General features: G+C 32.7%; 1 protein-coding gene across 1 annotated transcript; it reads right to left on the bottom strand.

Moving 5' to 3' along the window:
- Nucleotides 1-2,971: 2,971 nt before the first annotated feature.
- On the bottom strand, nucleotides 2,972-17,010 carry LOC114726161 (MADS-box protein SOC1-like). Its single transcript, XM_028912727.1, has 6 exons — nucleotides 16,829-17,010; nucleotides 11,279-11,354; nucleotides 10,567-10,628; nucleotides 10,322-10,418; nucleotides 6,340-6,381; nucleotides 2,972-3,094 (listed from the first exon to the last, which is right to left on the bottom strand). The coding sequence occupies exons 1-6, from the start codon at nucleotides 17,008-17,010 to the stop codon at nucleotides 2,972-2,974; spliced, it is 582 nt and encodes a 193-aa protein (XP_028768560.1).
- Nucleotides 17,011-18,368: the final 1,358 nt, after the last annotated feature.

Genomic DNA, 18,368 nt, shown 5'->3' with positions numbered 1-18,368 from the left:
TCAAATTATATACTCTTCCGTTCCTTAATATAGGAATTAATTGTTGAGTTTATTTTGGTTCTAAATATAAGACCTATTTATCATATTTATCAAATTTTCCTAAATTAATCCTATTGGTAATCTTTCAACCATAACCAAGTAAGAAAGAAAGGGAGGATATTAATAAAGATGATTATGGTATTTTAGGAATAACATGTTTATTTCTTATAATTAATTAACTTACGTAACTTTCTTAATATAATCAAATTAGTTAAATAGGTCTTATATTAAGAACGGAAGGAGTATTATGTTTTAGGATATTCTAAAACACCATACATGGAACAGAAGGAATGAAAAAGAAGCAAGTAGTGCATCCAACTTGTATGAGAACCAAGTGCTGTGTCCACTCCCCCCATGCACACAAGTTCATATAATTAAGATAAGAAAATTAAGAGTGATCAATGACTAGTCACAGTATTTTGCATGCTTAAACTGTGAAAAGGATAAAAGGGGCACGGGTTGTTTTTAGGTTTTCCTGATGATCACAGGGTAAGCCAACCTTATGTCCTCGTAGAGCAGCTAGGTTCTTGAGGCTTGCGGACAAGCTAAATTTGGACAAAGGCATTCTTATAGATGTTAGTAAGAAACACGAGTCATTATGCTGAATAAGAGACTTGCAGTCCACAGTGAACTCTATTTGAAATTATGCTGAAAAAGTTGCCATTTTGTGGTTGCTACAAGTTATACACTAAAACCCTGTTTTGGACGTTTGCATGAATATTGACTCTAAATTGGTCCTTGAAAGCCTTGTTATCCAAACCAGCCCCTTCACTAGCAGTCCAGTAAGTTTGCCAAGGGATCTAGTGACATGGCACAATTTCAATGACGCAACATTGTTAGATTCCAACCAAACTGTCTCAGTGCTAGATTTGTTAATAAAGTCAACAGCTAATGAATTAGATTTGATGAATTTTGAAGTGTAAGGAGATAAATTAAAAATGAAAGCCTATCATTGGTAAAATATTGCAAAACACAGGCTACAAAAATGGGCCAGCGAACAAACCCAAACATATGCCCAATAAATGAAGACAAAAAAAACGTAATCCTGCTACATGGAGCAATACCCACTCCAAAGTGCCGAAAAACGCATGGGGCAATATCTGTTCTTTAATGAAGGGGGCTGTTGTGTGGGCTCAGATTTGTACCTAATGTCATGGAACCTCCAAGACGGAGAAAAAGAAGCAAGACAGAGAGATAGAAAAACGTAGTATTCTATTGATACGAGAAATTAATTGCTTGATTCCAGCATGCTTAAAATAACATCATCAACATAGATTTGCTACAAGAAAGTCAAGGTGGGCTAGGTTTTAAAAATTTCGTAGTCTGGAATTCAGTTAAAGTGGCCGAATAAATCTCTAGGCAGGTAAGCAGACACACTATGGGTAACGTGGAAAATGAAGTTAATTTGAAAAATGCTGATTTTCTGGCATACCAAATCAAGCAAGACACAAGTTGGCATTGGACAAATCAGACCCTTTTGACCTAATGATACTAAGCATCTCCCTTTGTGTGACTAAGTGATGTTGTGAGTCCAACCTTTCCATCGATATGATAGGTGTGTGAATTCTTTCCGCAACTGAAGGTTGTCAAAAAAAAAAAAAAGTTGGCATTGGACGAAGCTTGTGAAGCTTAGGGACAAAACACCATCAGGCTTTCACGGAGGAAAAGTAATTCAGGAGGGCAATGTAATTGACATAAATGACTATTTAGGGATAAACTTTTTACATAGGGGCTAAGAATTACTTGGGGGAAATTGAATATACCTAAGCACTCTTGTTATGGTGGACTGCAAAAATTTCAAGCACAGGCAGATGACTGTAAATCCACTGTGTGAGACGAAGAGGAAATAAGAGAACATTTGCTCTTCCATGGCAGCTGGTCAATGCAACTTCTTGGACTATTTGCAAAGCAGCACGATTGCTTTGATTTACCAACCGATTATAATAGATGGATTGGTTTTTATATTTTTGCGTACAGGTATAGTAAGAATCAAGAGAAATGTTCTCCGGTTTGCTGTTGCAGCAACTATTTATCATGACATTTAGAGCTGAAAAGAATGAACAAGATTAAGGAGAAAATATCTATCACCAAAATTTCAGAAAGAACAAATTTGCTAGAATGACCTGGTTAAGTAGTTTAACTTTTAACTTCCTAGTTTTTTTTTTATAAAAAAAATAGAAAACCGTATATCATATAATCAACAAGAAACTATATTCCCCAGTCAACCGCCACCTCTTGTCTAACAAGTGGGAGTAGATCGTAGATACAAAAATTTGTCTACACATGATGAGAGGACCGAGCTAAGTAATCAGCCAAAAACAAGTTTTTCCTAAAGGAATGTCTCACAAAAACCAATCTGTGTAAGCCTAACCTTCCTCAATAATGTCTCTGAAGGGATGACCGGCATCACATCCTCGTTTACCTTTCGGTTTTTGTAGATCTCTTCTTTTGCCCCCAGTAGTTTTATAAGAATAAAATACTTTGTAGAAGACGTCTATTCCTCAAGTATTCCCTTGATGTCGTATGTACGAAACTTTCTCAGAGCTACTCAAGAAGTCGGAATCTGATGAGTGATGACTAGTAATGCATCTTTAAAAGTGAGCCATACACTGCCAAGAAAGTTCTTGTAACAAGTGTTGTTTCTTCAAGTACCACCTTTTGAACTGAAAGATTAAAACAAATGCACACTAGTTTCTTCTTGGATCATAACACACGCAATATTATATGTATATATATATATGCAAAAGTAAGGATTGCATTTCATGTATTTTCATTCATTCGTACATCATAGGTACACGGGAGGAGAAAAAGATAAGCCTAGTTACATTGATTGGACTAATAGGATTTTGAATTTAGATAGAAGAATTTTGAAGCATAGCTTCTGGCAAACTGATTTTGGTCCACCACTATTGTAATTAGTGTAGTGAGCAACTCAGGTCTCTGGCAGTCCAATCTGTAATTCAGTTTGCACAAATGAGCTTAATCTGCTTTTACTTGAACTCTGTTGTGCTACTTCTTTGTGTTTAGCCCATTGCTGCCATGTCTTTTCTCCGAGCTGCACCAACAGTATTGTAGGACAAGAAAATTTTACAACCTATAGATTCTGGACAAAGTTATTAGGCTTTTGTAAGTTGGAATGACTGTCCCATTACAGATTGTGGGGACAATACAAAGCTCCTTGCCATAACTTATTTTTGGGAATGAGCTTTGGTGCTAAGCAAACAGATGAACACCAGTAGCTCATCATCACTATGCACTGTTCAAATCTAGTTTGGATGATTAAATTAGCTTTTTACTTTTATTTTTTTAAAAAAATATTTTAATGCATACAAAATCTAGAATATAAATTATATCTTAAACTGCCAGTTTTGCGAAAAAAAAAATTATATAAAACGATGGTTGAATATTTTAAATTTAGGCTGTTGAAACTAATTTGAATCGTGCAGATCTCACAATACTAATCAGCATTGAAACTGATTCCTTACTTTACAAAGAGACTCTCACTCCACAATCCAACTTCATTACAAATGAATGAAATTCATGTTCTGCATAATGGCATTATTTGCTGAGGAAACATTTGAAATTACGCTGAAAAAACAATTGCCGTTTTGAGTTAGCTATTAGTTATACACTTAAACCCTATTTAGGATCTTCACATGAAGATCGACTCTCAAATTGGTCTTCGAAGAATTTTAACTCTCCTAGGCCTAATAATCCTTTCATTTTTCTACTTTTGCTAAGCACAGGTATCTTCTTATTAGAGACAGTCCTGTTCGAAATACTATTGAGTACTAAATGTGGGTATCTCTTCTAACGTGGATTCAAATATTAGTTCATCATATTATAAGGAAATAACCCTTTCTGCTATTGCAAAAGAATAAAAAAGAAAAAAAAAATGAAACCTATTAAGAATCAAGCGCAGATCTGGTCTATTTTGAATGATGATCATAGTCAACTACTGCAAAAAAACAAAAACAAAAACAGTAAACCCAGATACAAGCAGCCTAATAGATGAGGCCCAAAAAGGTGAAAGAGAAAAAACTTTGTCGCAAATATTAGTTGGGACAGTATCTTTTGTAACAATGGGGAATATGATGTGGGTCTGGTGTTGTGGGCTAAGATTTCGTCCCTAATCGAGAAACAGAAAACGAACCAGCACAAAGAGGAAAAAATGGGATGTTCTATTGATGCGAGAAGTTGATTGCTTGATTTGTGACAGATGATAAATCTATTATTAACCTTATGTATAAAAGAAATACTACCTATTATCTTTAATATAAGAGTTACTCAACTAATTTGGATATATTAAAAAAAATTAGTTAAACTAGTTATTTGTAATAAATATGAGTTAAAGTATCTTTTTTTTTTTTTTTTCTAAAGTATCTTTTTAATCATGACTCACTTTGGATAAAACCCCTTAATATGTGTAATCGATAGGGATACCTTAAAGGATTTGGTAGATAAAATGAATTAAAATCTTATATTTAAGACCAAACCTAATTCCCAGCTAGCTCTTACATTAAGAACCGAAGGTGGTATAATGACTATAATCTCTATAACCATGATGTAAATTTTAAGGTTTAAAGACAAATAGTTTAACCCATAATTACCAACACCTCTAACTTATCCATTCTCAATTTTCACTCTTAATATTCCTCCTAGTACTAGTCTTAGAGGGACTAGGTCCAACATTTAAATTTCCCAGTATTAACTATGGACAAGTTTTTTCCCCCCTTTTCAGTAAAAATGTACAAGGCTAATTGATACCAAAATACATATAGTTTCACCTTGTAACATGACTTAAGACAATTAATGAACATGAAGCAATAACAGTTTTATAGCTTGTACAGTGCAGATGCCAAATTCTCAATTTCAACACCTTGACTATCATCAGGAACTGTTGTAAGATGAATTTCAATATCGCTTGACTATAAGACATACTTGATGCTTTTGAGAGGAAAAAAGACATTTTCATCCAATCTGACAATGATGACCTTTTTCAGAGATATTAAGAGGTAACTGAAATTAGAATTTGCATATTTTCATTGTTGTTCAAATTCAAAACACTAGTTCAATTAAGCTCCTATATATATAAAACCTTGATCAGTAGACCTTATGAAGATCATCCTTCACACGTTAAAAAATCATTAGCTTCAGTTGGTCTGCATATCTAAGAAATCTCACGAGTAAAGCTCTCAAAATCCCAGGTCAGAAGCAGTTAAAAAAAACAAAAAAAAAGCGCCCAGATAATATCTTAGAGAAACGGAAAAAAACCAGGAGATAAAAAAACATTGTGATAAGGGGATATAGAATGGGTTAGCTACGAATTGGTGGCCTTGTAATAGTTGCTTTCAATCATGATGAGGAGACAAAATCCGAAGAAATCTGTTAGGACCTGGTTTTGACTATGGAGGTTGGATTACTGGCTATGGAAGTAAGCTATAATGGTTGAATGAAGCAAAACAGTTCATCAAACATGTCATAGGCAGTGTGAAGATGTTTTTAAAGACTTTACAACCTGTAGAAGATAAATTGAAGACAGAAGCCAGAGGGTTTTAATTTTATAGGACGAAATTCATGTTCAAGATTTACTTTGAAAATCAGCTGGAATAAAAGTTAATTATTTTCACAAATGCTAATCCAAAAAAACCCCTTAAATAGTTTATATTAAGGTCAGTAACGTTTTCGAGCTTTATTTGGGGTAAATTTTATTCCAGAAATTGCTCGAGAACAACTGAATCTGGTTTGACATGAGGGGGAAAAAAGGATAATATCCTCTCTTGCTGATTTCCATTAGTTCATGTTGACTACTACATTGTAATACTTTGAAGTTTGAAGTCCCCAATCGGGGAATGAATTTCAATTCAAACAAGATGATATAGGGGGAGTTTGGCAACTCATATAAGCAAGGGAAATGAATTTCAATTCAAACAAGATGATATAGGGGGAGTTTGGCAACTCACATAAGCAATTAAAAAAAATGCTTTCACACAAGTCAGCACAAAACTCTTTACCCTGAATCCAAAAAACTATGCAATAATTTTAAACTGCATCGTTTCTCTGAGGCAAAAAAGTATGTGATAATTTGATGGAAACAAGCGGTTAGTATTCTATTTACATTTATTAATTTCTGTTAAAAAGCAATATATCAAGCATGCATGTATATCAACTAGATATACAGAATCTATTTTTTATCTCCTGATGAGTTCCGGAAAAGAGAGCATGCATGCATAAATAACTTTTATATAACACATCAGTTGCAATGTACTCTCGTTAGTATGAGAAATAGCTGGGAGGTACCTCATTTTTCAGTTGCTCACGCTGCTCCCTAAATAGCTGATCCTGCAAGAAAAAAGGTATAAATTAAAAATAAAATTATGATTTCCCCAGTAACGGCAGTTTCATGTAGACATCAACAGTAAACCAATTAATTTAGTTTCTTTCCTTTGGCTTGGGTAATTCATTGGCTGATTAGTATTAGAGTATAATTTGAAAGCATAGGATCTAAAAGCTACTATTAGTTTGTATTTTTTTCATTGTACTTGTATTTGGTTTCCAGGGTGGGAGGAAATGGGAGGAGATGGAAAGGCACTACAAATAATGGAGGATTTGGAATTTGGGATTTCCAGCCCATCATTGTTGTATTGTGCCTACTAGACCTTTAACACTCATTTGGATATGCTTATTTAAGTGCTCAAAAGCACATTTTATGTGGGTTGAGACAAAATTCCTTTCATATATTTACCTTATATTCTGTAAATCATGATTGAAAAGTAATTTATAAGCTATTCTAAATGAACCCTTAGGCTCAGCTTGTCTCCAAGTCTCAACATCTTGGCTTCTCTAGGTTAATACAAAGTATGCCTATGTTGTATTCACCTAAAGATACTAGGAGAGAAGGGGTTAAAAAAAAAAAACTAAAACATGTCCTAGTGCTTTAGGATGGCCCAACTCAACTCACCCAACTTAGAAAAGAAATAAGAACTCAATATTTGACATGATCAAAATTTTCAATTCATTGTTCTTTGATATTTTTGATGCGGGGTCCAAGCCAAGCCAATTAATTACACTAATTTTGGTTCGAAAGCTGGGATTTGGAAGTTTCTAAAAAAGATGAAATTTCGAAGGAGGAGCAGACCTTCACATTCTCAATCTCCCCTATTTTAAACGCAGATTCATAAAATATTTATTTATATTTGTTACCTTTATTTATCCCGCTAGTTATTTTCCTTCTGCTACTACTGCTGATCAAACTCCATTTTTCCAACCCTTTCATGCCAAACCAAATTATTCTATTCTCAAAACCTTTGGTTGTTCATGCTATCTCTCTTTAAGATCTTATAACAAACATAAACTCACCTATATAGAACTCTGAATGTATACTTCTAGGATACTGCACCAATTATATTCTGGTTACATGTGCTTAGCTTCATTTGGTAGAAAATATTTTTCTCCAAATGTGCTGTTCAATTAATTGCTGCCACTTCCTCAATAATGCCAATTATTGCATGGTCTATATCTGATATGTCTCCGCCCTTCCGTAATCAAAATTACCCTTAGTATGTGCACCTTAATCTCATCCAGATAATATTTCACCTCCAATCACATTTGATGGTTTTTCCTCTTCATTACAAACAACCTTTATCTCACCAGAACTACCATTTAATCCCCAATCTACATGTTCTATTCATCCTATGATAACAAGAGCTAAGGTGGGTATTCTTAAACCAATGCTTTACGTAACATCCCAAACACTTTTATTAAAGTAATTGAAGGAGATAACGACGGATTAATTAAGGCGACTCTCTTAAGGTGAGAGTTGAAGTAATTCGAAGGAAAAAATGTAACAACACAAATAAGTAAAGTACCTTAGTAATCAGAGATAATTTGTTTAGTGGATTAATTGAAGGACCAAGTGAAATTACTCAATTAGAATGAGACTTCTAAAAATTGAACCATAGAATAAATTATGAATTTTTAAAGTTTATTAAATATCACATCTGGTCTTTAATATAAGAGCTAGTTAGAGAGTCAATTTGATTCTAAATATTAGACCTCAATCCACTTTGTTTGCCATTTTTATCTATTTCGCCCTCAAGTAATCCCTATGACGATTGCACATGTTAAGAAGTCTCCATCAAGGAGTAGTTTCAAGGCACATGATTAATAGAGTATTTTAGGAAAGACAACATTCTTTTATTACAAATAACTAAACTAATTTTCTTAATATTCAGAAATTAGTTATCTAGGTTCTATATTAGAACTGGAGGTAGTATATTTGTTTGCAACTGAGGGCAGACATAGCTGTATGTGTTACATCCATGGGCAGACATGCAGTCAGACTTGGATGTGTCATATGCAAAATGACATATTGTATGGAAAGAAGGAAAAACCGAAGGAAAAATGTTTAAGGCTCTGCTAGGGCTTGAATTTTCATCCACTAGGGTGCATTTTCAAGCTTCCAAACACATAAGTGTTAACTCTTAGAAATTCTTGCCATTTCAGCACATTTTCACCTATTTTTTGGGAATAACTTTTGCAAAAGAAATTATGCATGGAGAAATGTGTAAAAGATTATTGAGAATTTCACTATTTTTAAATTGTGATTGAAGGTCCAAATGTAGTGGTTAAAAGCCTTGAGAAGATGGAAGGAAGAAAACTAGAAGCAAATTGGGGAAAGAAGTAGAAGAAGCGAAGTGAGAAAGATCTCTATTTTGTCCTTCGCTGTAGCAAAGGATATCATTTGCTATTTCACTATTTTTAAATTGTGATTGAAGGTACAAATGTAGTGGTTAAAAGCTTCAAGAAGATGGAAGGAAGAAAGCTAGAAGCAAATTAGAAAAGAGGTAGAAGAAGCAAAGTGAGAAAGATCTCTATTTTGTCCTTCACTATAGCAAAGGATATCATCTGCTATAACCAGAGTTATGCAATTCTGTGCTCTCTTGTGTCATTCGTTATAGTGAATGTGCATGTTTGCTATACTGTACAAGTAAAAAATGCTGCATGCGTTTTGGTTACTGATGCGAAAATAGGGTTGGATAAAAGGGAAAAACGCAAAGAGGGCCAACATTCTTGGTTTTCAGAGTGTTTGAACAGCAAAAAGAAGCTTGGAAAAGAGGAATTTGAAGACATCGAAGCTAGGGTTTGTTTTGAAGAAATTTGGGACTCCCAACTTGGTTTTCTTTCTTTTTTCTTCTTCCTTTCGTTTGTAATCTGATATGGACCGAAGTATTTGCTGTATTTCTGGTTTCTTTAGGATTATGAGTAGCTAAACTCCTTGCCCTAGGGTTATTTCGAATTATTGTATGGATTGAGACTTGATTTCTCCTCTCTTTTAGCTATTAATGTTATATATGTTAGTTTTATCTTGTGCTTCAAGCTCCTGAAGGTTTGGCCACCATTTAGGAAGTTTTGTTTATCTAAATTTGACCTGAGAAAGCTTATTTTGATAAACAACTTGGACAAAGTTGAGATAGACTTAAGATTTGTGGTTTGAATAGATAGTTTGTTGGTAACTTAGAGATAAAGTTACTAACCTAACATTGTCATATTAAGGTTGGGTTTTAAAAAGGATTTTCATTGAGTGTTTCAAGAGATTGAGCATTTTGATGAGAAAGAAAATTTAATTTTGACTTGAAAAAGCTTAATCACATATTTGTTAACTTTAGATAAACAAATGTGTTCATTGAGAAACTAATTAAGAGGAGTTAATTAAGTCTTTCGAAGTACAAGGGGGAGAAGTAACCCTAGGTTCTTTCCATCTTGAAATCAAAGTTTACAATCTAGTTTTCATTTAAATCATAATTCTTTTAACTTTTAATCAATTGTTTCTTTTAAACAATATTCTTTTCAAATGTTTTCACTTAATCATAAACACAATTGTTATTTTTAACTTGTCAGGCCTTAGTCTCTAAGAGAACGATATCTTTATACTACTTGCAACCTGTGCTCTTGCAGATAAATCTAAATGGTGAACAATAAGTAATCCACACTTGAATTTCTACCCCTTCGGGTATATTGGAATTCTGAGTTATAGAGATATTCCACCAGTTAATTTGTGTTTAAATGAGTTTATCGAATTAGATTAATTGTCTAACTGATGCGGATCTTCTTTATTACATGATTTTGAGGTTAGAGCTATAATGTGAATGTGAGGAAATATATTCAATTTAGAAGTATACCGAACCACACAAAATTCCAATTTATCAGATAGTTCACTGATGAAATTTGGATCCACTTTAAAAAACAATGATGACAGCTCATGAAATTTGGTTATACTTACCTTTCTTATTCTGATGTTTAGCAAACTTCTTTCAAGCTGGCACTCAATTGCTTGAAGTTCCTCATGAGAACAACTTACGCTATGTCCCAACAGTTTCCTATATATATGATCATTTAAAAAAAAAAAAATCAGCTAAATCAAAAACTGTACGTAATAGTAATCTCAATTTCCACACAAATACTATCAGAAAGAGTCAATTCTAGGACACAAGACAAACAAGCAAGGTATAAAAACAAAGGGGCAACCTTTGAGAAAGTTCTAAGAGCTCAATTTTCCTCGCCATACTTGCACAGCTAGACCTCATTTGCTGCATGTAATACCAGTTATCAATTAAATTTGAGTTATATCTAAATAGCATTCCATTTAACAGGTTATTTTGTTCAAACTACGTGTAAATGTAATGAATTATAGCATAATTACAATGAACTTTACAATATATAACATCCTTTAAACATTACATAATGTATCAATCAAAACTAGCGTTACAAATATTTAAAATACTGACAAGAACGCGAGAAAAAGCTGGGTAAGAATGAAATGTAAAAGATGAAATTTAGTGAACACGTGGTACCCGTGCTCTTCAACCATTGACCAAGCTTTTACATGGCTCAATAGATGAAAACTTATTCACAAAACTAAAGGATAAAATCAAACAACACCAAGTGCCTCTTTAAGGTTTTGTGATCTGAAGGGTATAATGAGTGGATGAGTTATGGCAAAAAAACAAAACAAAACAAAAAACAAAAAACGGGTTAACTGTCTTACAATTAATAAGAGACTCTACTGTGACAAAACTAAAGAAAATTTGGTCAACACACATGACTCTACTTATCCTTCCGTTTTTTAAAAGGAAGAAAGAAAGAAAGAAATATTCGCAGCACAAAGCATATATGTGTGTTAATAAATAAAAATTCTCATAATTTCGAAGTTCTACAACCGTAGGAAGGGAAGTCTAACCTGGATAAGTTGTTCCTCTTCCAACTTGTTGATATCAACATTTTTGCCAGATTTAACATATCGGTCAATGATGTTTCTGGTGTTGAAGCAATCGAAACAAATCATAATTTATATATAAGCTCTGTGTGCACAACCATCTGCAACTGCGTAGCTAAAATAATACTGTTCTTCATCCTCAAGCACAGAAAATGCATTTCCTATATATATATATATAATATATATATATATATATATAAAAACTAACTTGAATTCACTCTGAAAAAAGAAAACAGAGAAGAAAAGTGGAAACACAAACAGGTAAACTGAGATAATTAAATATTCACAATGTGTTTGGCTCTATGCTTGTCACAGCATCATCAAAACCACACCATCTATCAAGGTTCCTGGCTCGGTGAATTTTAATGAAAATTCAGCAATGGGATCCATATATGAAAATATAGATCTTGAACAGGAAAATATACAAATGAATGTATATCAACAATGTTAATGAGGTGTGTGTATCTTATCCCTCTCTCTTTTCCCATTTTTCAGGTGAAAATTCAAGTACGTCCAAGGACAAAGAACTGGCGAAGTGAATATTAATTCCACCGATATAATATGAGACTCCTTTATTAGTTTCTTTTTATTTGATCACTTAGGATTTGCATACATATGATATATTTGGCAAATGTATAGGTAACTCATTACTTCTGGCATTTATCATGTAGCGTATAATATAGTTTACATCTGTTGGTGTTTTCTGATTGGTTCTTGGAACAAGACTTTTTATGTAATTGAATATTTGATGAAATGAAATTAATAATTGTATCATTCACTTGTTGATGGTTTACTGTGTTTAGTGTTTGATCACTTTTCTTGAACCAAAGGCTCACCATGTGTATTGGGAAATTTTATCACTTGAGCTTCTTATGGTTCAGAAGGATTGCGGGGGTTGCAGTTTGATGGTGATAGAGGAGAGGACCTCTGAAAACGGGGTTCTAAAAGGTGATATTTTGATCCATAAGTTTCTGGATTTGAGTTGATGCATTTTTGTGGCATATTAGGCTATTGCAATAAGATTGAATTGGTCTTGGGGAAAATTCATCCCAATCATTTAAGTTTCGAAGTTTGTTTTCATATTGTGAGCCAAAAATGTGCCATTTCAGTTCCGTCATTCCATTAAGGCTTCAATGACCCTAGTTCTGAGTAAAATTAGCATCATTGGTTAGTGTTCATCTCTACAGCTTCATGTAGGAACTTAGACCATTATCTGGCAGGTCTGGAGTCAAGATATAGAGTTTAGGATTGGAAATTATTATTGATCACGGTCTGTTAATATAGATTTCACCACGGCACAATATAAGGGTTAGTTGTAACACGAATACTTGTCAGATGAAAAAGTTGTTAAGAGATAAATTTCCTCCTAAAGGAATTATCCCGAAGGGTGGACATTTCATGCTTATCAAGAAAATAAATAAGAAGTGTTCATCATCAATGTAGACAATCCAGATTGATCTTGATTTGATTTTATCATTTGCCTTTTAATTTTTTATTTTAATACATACATGATTTAAAATAAGAATAATTTCATAACTGTAACTTTTTTTAAAAAAAAACTAAATTTATTATATAAAAAATATAGTTTAAAAATTTTGAACTGTTCAAATCTAATTTGAACAGTTCAAATGTTATCACAATGATAAGCATGTAGTGCTTATCGTTGTGAGCATTGAATGTAAACCTGTGATAAGCTTTCGGCTCATGTTGACATTTTGGCCTCTTTTCTTACAATATTGTAGAGTTGTTTTGGGCTTAGACATATTTTAATTTGTCCAAATTCTTCCAAATTATATATATATTCATCCATATTTTGACTTCAACTACATTACATTGTTCCACTTATACTCTCTCTAATCCTAAATTTACAAATTCCAAACAAATAAATAGTTTGATCCAAAATGTAGGGCAACATATATAGTGTTAACAAATTTGGTTTCCATTTACCCCTTTTCTTGTTTTTCTGGTACATTAGTGTTTATTGTGTCTCAGTTTTCAAATTGATGCCACAATTCTCTTAACCAGAGGATCCAAACTTTAATGAATGAGATAGAGGTGTTTAGAAGAATTTAAAGAAACTTTTGACATTAATGCAGTGTGTACTTAGAAACCAGTTTTTTTTTTTGGGATGGTTAAAGATAACGTTAACTTTTCCCCCCCAAAAAAGGGTGAATTAGTTAAAATCGTTCTTTTCTTTATGCCAAAACTGAAAATGGTTCTATGACTTATTTCAATACAATGCCAAGGAGAAAAAGAATAATTTATCATTCTATTATTAAAGCATCCAAGTCCTAGCAATAACGAACAGCATATAAAATTGGAAAAACATCATATGCACACACTCAAGCCGTCAAGCGTACACACATACATGTGAAACATAACGAGAAATAAATAAATAAATAAACATATTAAAATAAAATAATTTAATTTTCTTGTTCATCGTATCATTTATTTATATTCTAAAACATTTGCTGGCAAAAAAAATTAAATTCAAAACATTTATTAGCATAATTACGTACTCTCCTATGTTTTTTAATAAGATCCTTTCCTATAGTTTTTAATGCAAGGCATTTCGTTTTAAAAAAAAAAATATAACTTTTTCTAACAATATCCTTTATTTTAATATTCACTAACTAATTAATAAACTCTTGACTAGTTAATTAATTAACCTCTTCTAATTAATGGAATTCAATGAATGTAATTCTAAAATTTTAAAGGTTTTAACTAGCCTTTCCTTAAATAAACTTTACTTTGAAATTCCTTAAGTAACTAAACAAGGTCCTAGTTAGCTAACTAAACAACATCTTCTAACTAATTAACTTCAATAAGGGCAATTTTGAAATTTTATGGGCTTTATCGACTTTCAATTAAATTTCTTCCTTTTTTACTTGCATATAGGTGTCCTTTTATTAGAGACAATCATATTCAAAACACAATATAGCACTAAATATAAGCAGTTCTACTAATAATGATTTGAACATTAGTTTACCAAGTCATGAGCAACTAGCTGCTTATCATCACATGTATCAGGCTCAGGGATAGTGAATAATGTGCATTCTCAAAAGATTCTCAACAATCCGATGAATTGAAAAGATATTCATTAGACACATAAGACTTTCTAATGCGCTCCACATGGATCATCCAATACGATGAATGCTGAACACTAGAACTTGAGAGTTCACAATTGTCATTAAAAATCTAAGTACTTCCAAATATGAAGCATTACGTCTGCCGTGCAATTTACTAATTTATCGTACCATATATGAAACAATTTATAAGTGAAAGCTCAAAATAGTTATTTCTTTTAAAATTTCAATACAACAAAAAATTGGCAACCTTTTATTGTATTTCTTAACAAATAAACGTAATTAAAAGCATACATCCTCTTATATATAAGCGTTTTGACTATTACAGATCTGTAAAGGTTTCAACATGTAATTATAAGTTCTTGGGGTATCGGCGTAACTCGGTATGATTTTTCATTAACTAACAGTTAGAATATAATTAAGAAGGACATTACACACACACACACACACACACACACACACACATCTCAAAAGAATACGTGCACACCATGATCAAATTGGTTGTCATCTAGACGTATCAGAATTTTTTTTTCAACTCATGCAAACTAATTAATTTAAAATAAATAAAAAATTGGATGCAACTTAAATTAAAAAAAAAATTCATTGGAACTATAAATCTAGAGCATACATATAGAATTACTCGAATATACTATAATGAGTATGTCAACTGAGAAATTAAGGGAAAGAGGAAAATTCTGCGAGCAAGAGCTTGTAATGAATCAATCAGGTGTGTCACGACTTGAATGTTTTGTCGGTTAATCATGCCCTTAGGTTATAAAATTTGCTACCTCCTGTTACTTTTACAAGCCATTTGTAGGAAGGATACTTGATTTTTATTAGACGGCATCAGAAAATAATAATAAACCTTAAAGTTTATATTTAAATATGGGTACAATTGAAATATAAAATTGGAATTGGAATTCTAACTATAAAAGACAAACACTTAAAAAAACAAATTTGTGAACAATAATTAATAGTAATATTATTTTACTAAACCTAGTCATTATTGTTGATGAGAGATGGTTATAAAAAGAGATAGTCCTATTCTAAAAGCTACAAGTTGAAATAACGGAATATGAGATTAACTAGATTTATCTTATTTTACCTACAAAACTAAACACCTATTTGGAGATTAAGAGATTAGTTGAACTAAACACCTATTTGGAGACTTGGGAGAATTTGTAGGTAAATGACTACCCTTGAATGGCATAATCCATTGAGAAGCAAATATAATCAGGTGTTTGATTGAGTATGGTCTTGAGGTGCAAAGGGATACATAATTCTAAGCCTTAATGCATCCATAGAGTCCTTATTAATCAATTTCAATGTTAAGCATCTTTATTTTACATTTTAGACGCCAATCATATGTTGGGTCTGTTCGCAGTTCCATACACAAAATCTTTTGCTTGGCTAAATTTTTAATACAAATCTTCGTGAGAACAATATTTTCTTATCACTAAACTATTTCTTACAATTCATGCACTCTCAATATACCAGGCCGAAATAGTGTCAGGCTTTTTTGATCAATGGATTGAGATTGGTGTTTAAAGTTCTCTCCATCCACTTATAAAAAAAACTAAATCCCACCCCCAAACACACATTATATTATATATACATAGAAATATAATCTAGATTTTGTCTCATTTTATTTTTTTTGTTGAGCTTTATTTCCCTAATTTAATTTTACAACTCTTTCGTCGGTTTGGCTAATCAGCTTAAAGCACACATATAGTTAAACTTTTGAACATTCATTTTAATGACAACTAACAAATTTTCACTAGAACGTTACTTTATTCATCATTGTCCTTGTACGCAAGCTTTTATAGCCCAAGTGCCCAAAAACCTACTCATCATTATGGTGGAAGATGTGGCCGCCAAATGACTGTAGAATCAATTTTAATTTGGACAATTCAACTATGCAAGATTGCAAGTCCTCCATTTTCCCATAGTTCTAGAAAGTACAAAATGATTACGAATGTTCAGAAAGTTAAAAAAAAAAAAAGAATGACACGACTTCACTCGTTATTGACAAAATCTTTAGAAATATTACCTCCAGTTATTAATATAAATACTAATTAGTTAATTTAAGTAGATTAAAAAAACTAGTTATGTTAATTATTTAAAATAAATAGATACTGTTTTTTTTAAATATCTTTGTTAATTAAATGTATTGACTAGAACTATTATTATTACAAGAACTATATGGCTAAATATAAAAGATAAAATGAATCGAGGTTTTATATTAAGAACCAAAATAAAAACCAATGAATCCTTATATCACAAATTCGCCAAGAGATATATACGAAGGTACCATGCAGAGAACAAGACAAGAAAGAAAGCATGCTTGACGTGGGAAGCAAGGCAAAATCCAAGCAAAGCATTTAATGAGGAAAAGTAAATTAAAGTGCAGATTGGAAAGAGAATTTACTCAGAACTGAAGAACTCATAGAGCCTGCCTTGTTGAGAAAAGACAATCACAGCTACTTGGGCATCACACAGAACCGACAGCTCGTAGGCCTTCTTCAGAAGCCCACTTCTTCTCTTTGAAAATGTCACTTGTCGGCTATTTGCGTTTTCAATTCTTTTAATCTCAATCTTCCCTCTTCCCATCTCCTAATGAAACACCAAATATTGATTAGATTCCCATCTCAAACCCTAGAATAGACAAACACCAAGCGAATCTAATTCAAGAACAGTTTCTTTGTTGGCGTAAAAAGGAACAATAATCATATAGAAAATGAAAGGGAAAGATTAGAAGATTTCCAGGAATCGATATGTTCCCCTATTGTTCTGCTCAAACCCACAAATGAGAAATCACAGAACCCGATCTCACAGAAAAAAAAAAAAAAAAAGATCATTCCCAGTCTAGCAGATGGAGCCGGATTGGTTATATATAATAGCCACAAAAAAGGCTCGGATTCTTTAGGAGAAATTAAACATGGTACTCATCCCAGACTTTTCGATCGGAGATGGACAAAGAACTGACCGCAAAGAACTGGAATATTATAAAGAAGACTTACAAAGCTTTGGAGTCTTTAGAATCCCCTACGGAGGATAAATATTTCGCCGGACTATCGACAGAAGAAGCCGGAAATTAAAGCCTAAAGAGTTGATCAAAAGTGAACATCTTTTTTTGGGAAAAAATAGTAGTTTAACTTGAATGGTCTGCAGTTCAGGAGGAAAATATTTGGAAAACCCTAATGATTCAGAGCTGCAGCAGCTTTTGGGTTCAGTCCTCCAGCTCTTTATTCTATGGCCACAGTAGCTCAACTGTTTGAAAAGTCGACGATGGGACCTCAAACCCACCAAAGCGTAAAAAGTGGAAACGGGGGAGAAAAAGAGAGCTTGATTATTGATTATTGGACTTACGAAAATGGTAAAGTTTCTAAAATCTATTTATGTTTGTTATAGGAAAATTAAGAAAGAGCTGTTAAAGCGTGCGCTGGCAAGGTTCACGCATAACATTAACAGCAACGAAGTGCGAGCCCCACCTGTGAGAAAAGCCGGTCTTCGTCAATGCTGGTCCTGCCCGCCCCGGAATCGTGGGTCTGGTAAATAAATTAAATAAGAGTAATTAACAAACATTAAAATATATTATAAGAAACTTATATTAAGGACTAAAACTTTTTTTTTTACAGGAATGACTTAAATTTAAAATCAGAATGGTATTAAATAATAAAGCGAGGCACATAATTCCGATGGTTCAGCTTTCGAGTGCTTAAATTTGTGAGGTTTAACCTTTAATACCCCTCGCTCACCTTACCTTTTTATAACAAGCTTTTTTTTGGGCTAATCTCGTAACAAACTTATTAAGTCTCTTGAATTGGAAGAGAATTTATTTTCCAAGTGATTTTAATGGAACTATGAACTAGACAAATTTTATATGGCTGTGGCATGGCAAGCAGCCAGCTATAAATGAAATGTTGTTGAGGAAATATACGATTACATTAGATTTTTTGTAGCTGCCC

The sequence above is a fragment of the Neltuma alba genome, unplaced genomic scaffold (assembly GCF_004799145.2).
Source record: "Neltuma alba isolate B1F8T4 unplaced genomic scaffold, ASM479914v2 tig00012343_pilon, whole genome shotgun sequence".
Lineage (NCBI taxonomy): Eukaryota > Viridiplantae > Streptophyta > Magnoliopsida > Fabales > Fabaceae > Neltuma > Neltuma alba.
The sequence above is the reverse complement of the archived record's forward strand: the minus strand, read 5'-3'. Positions and strand labels throughout refer to the sequence as shown.

Coding starts and splice junctions, on each gene's coding strand:
- LOC114726161 (XM_028912727.1), bottom strand. CDS start 17,010: ATGGGAAGAGGGAAGATTGAGATTAAAAGAATTGAAAACGCAAATAGC. Junction 10,629..11,278: donor AAGAGGAACAACTTATCCAG/GTTAGACTTCCC, acceptor TATTACATGCAG/CAAATGAGGTCTAGCTGTGC. Junction 6,382..10,321: donor TAAACATCAGAATAAGAAAG/GTAAGTATAACC, acceptor TTTTTCTTGCAG/GATCAGCTATTTAGGGAGCA.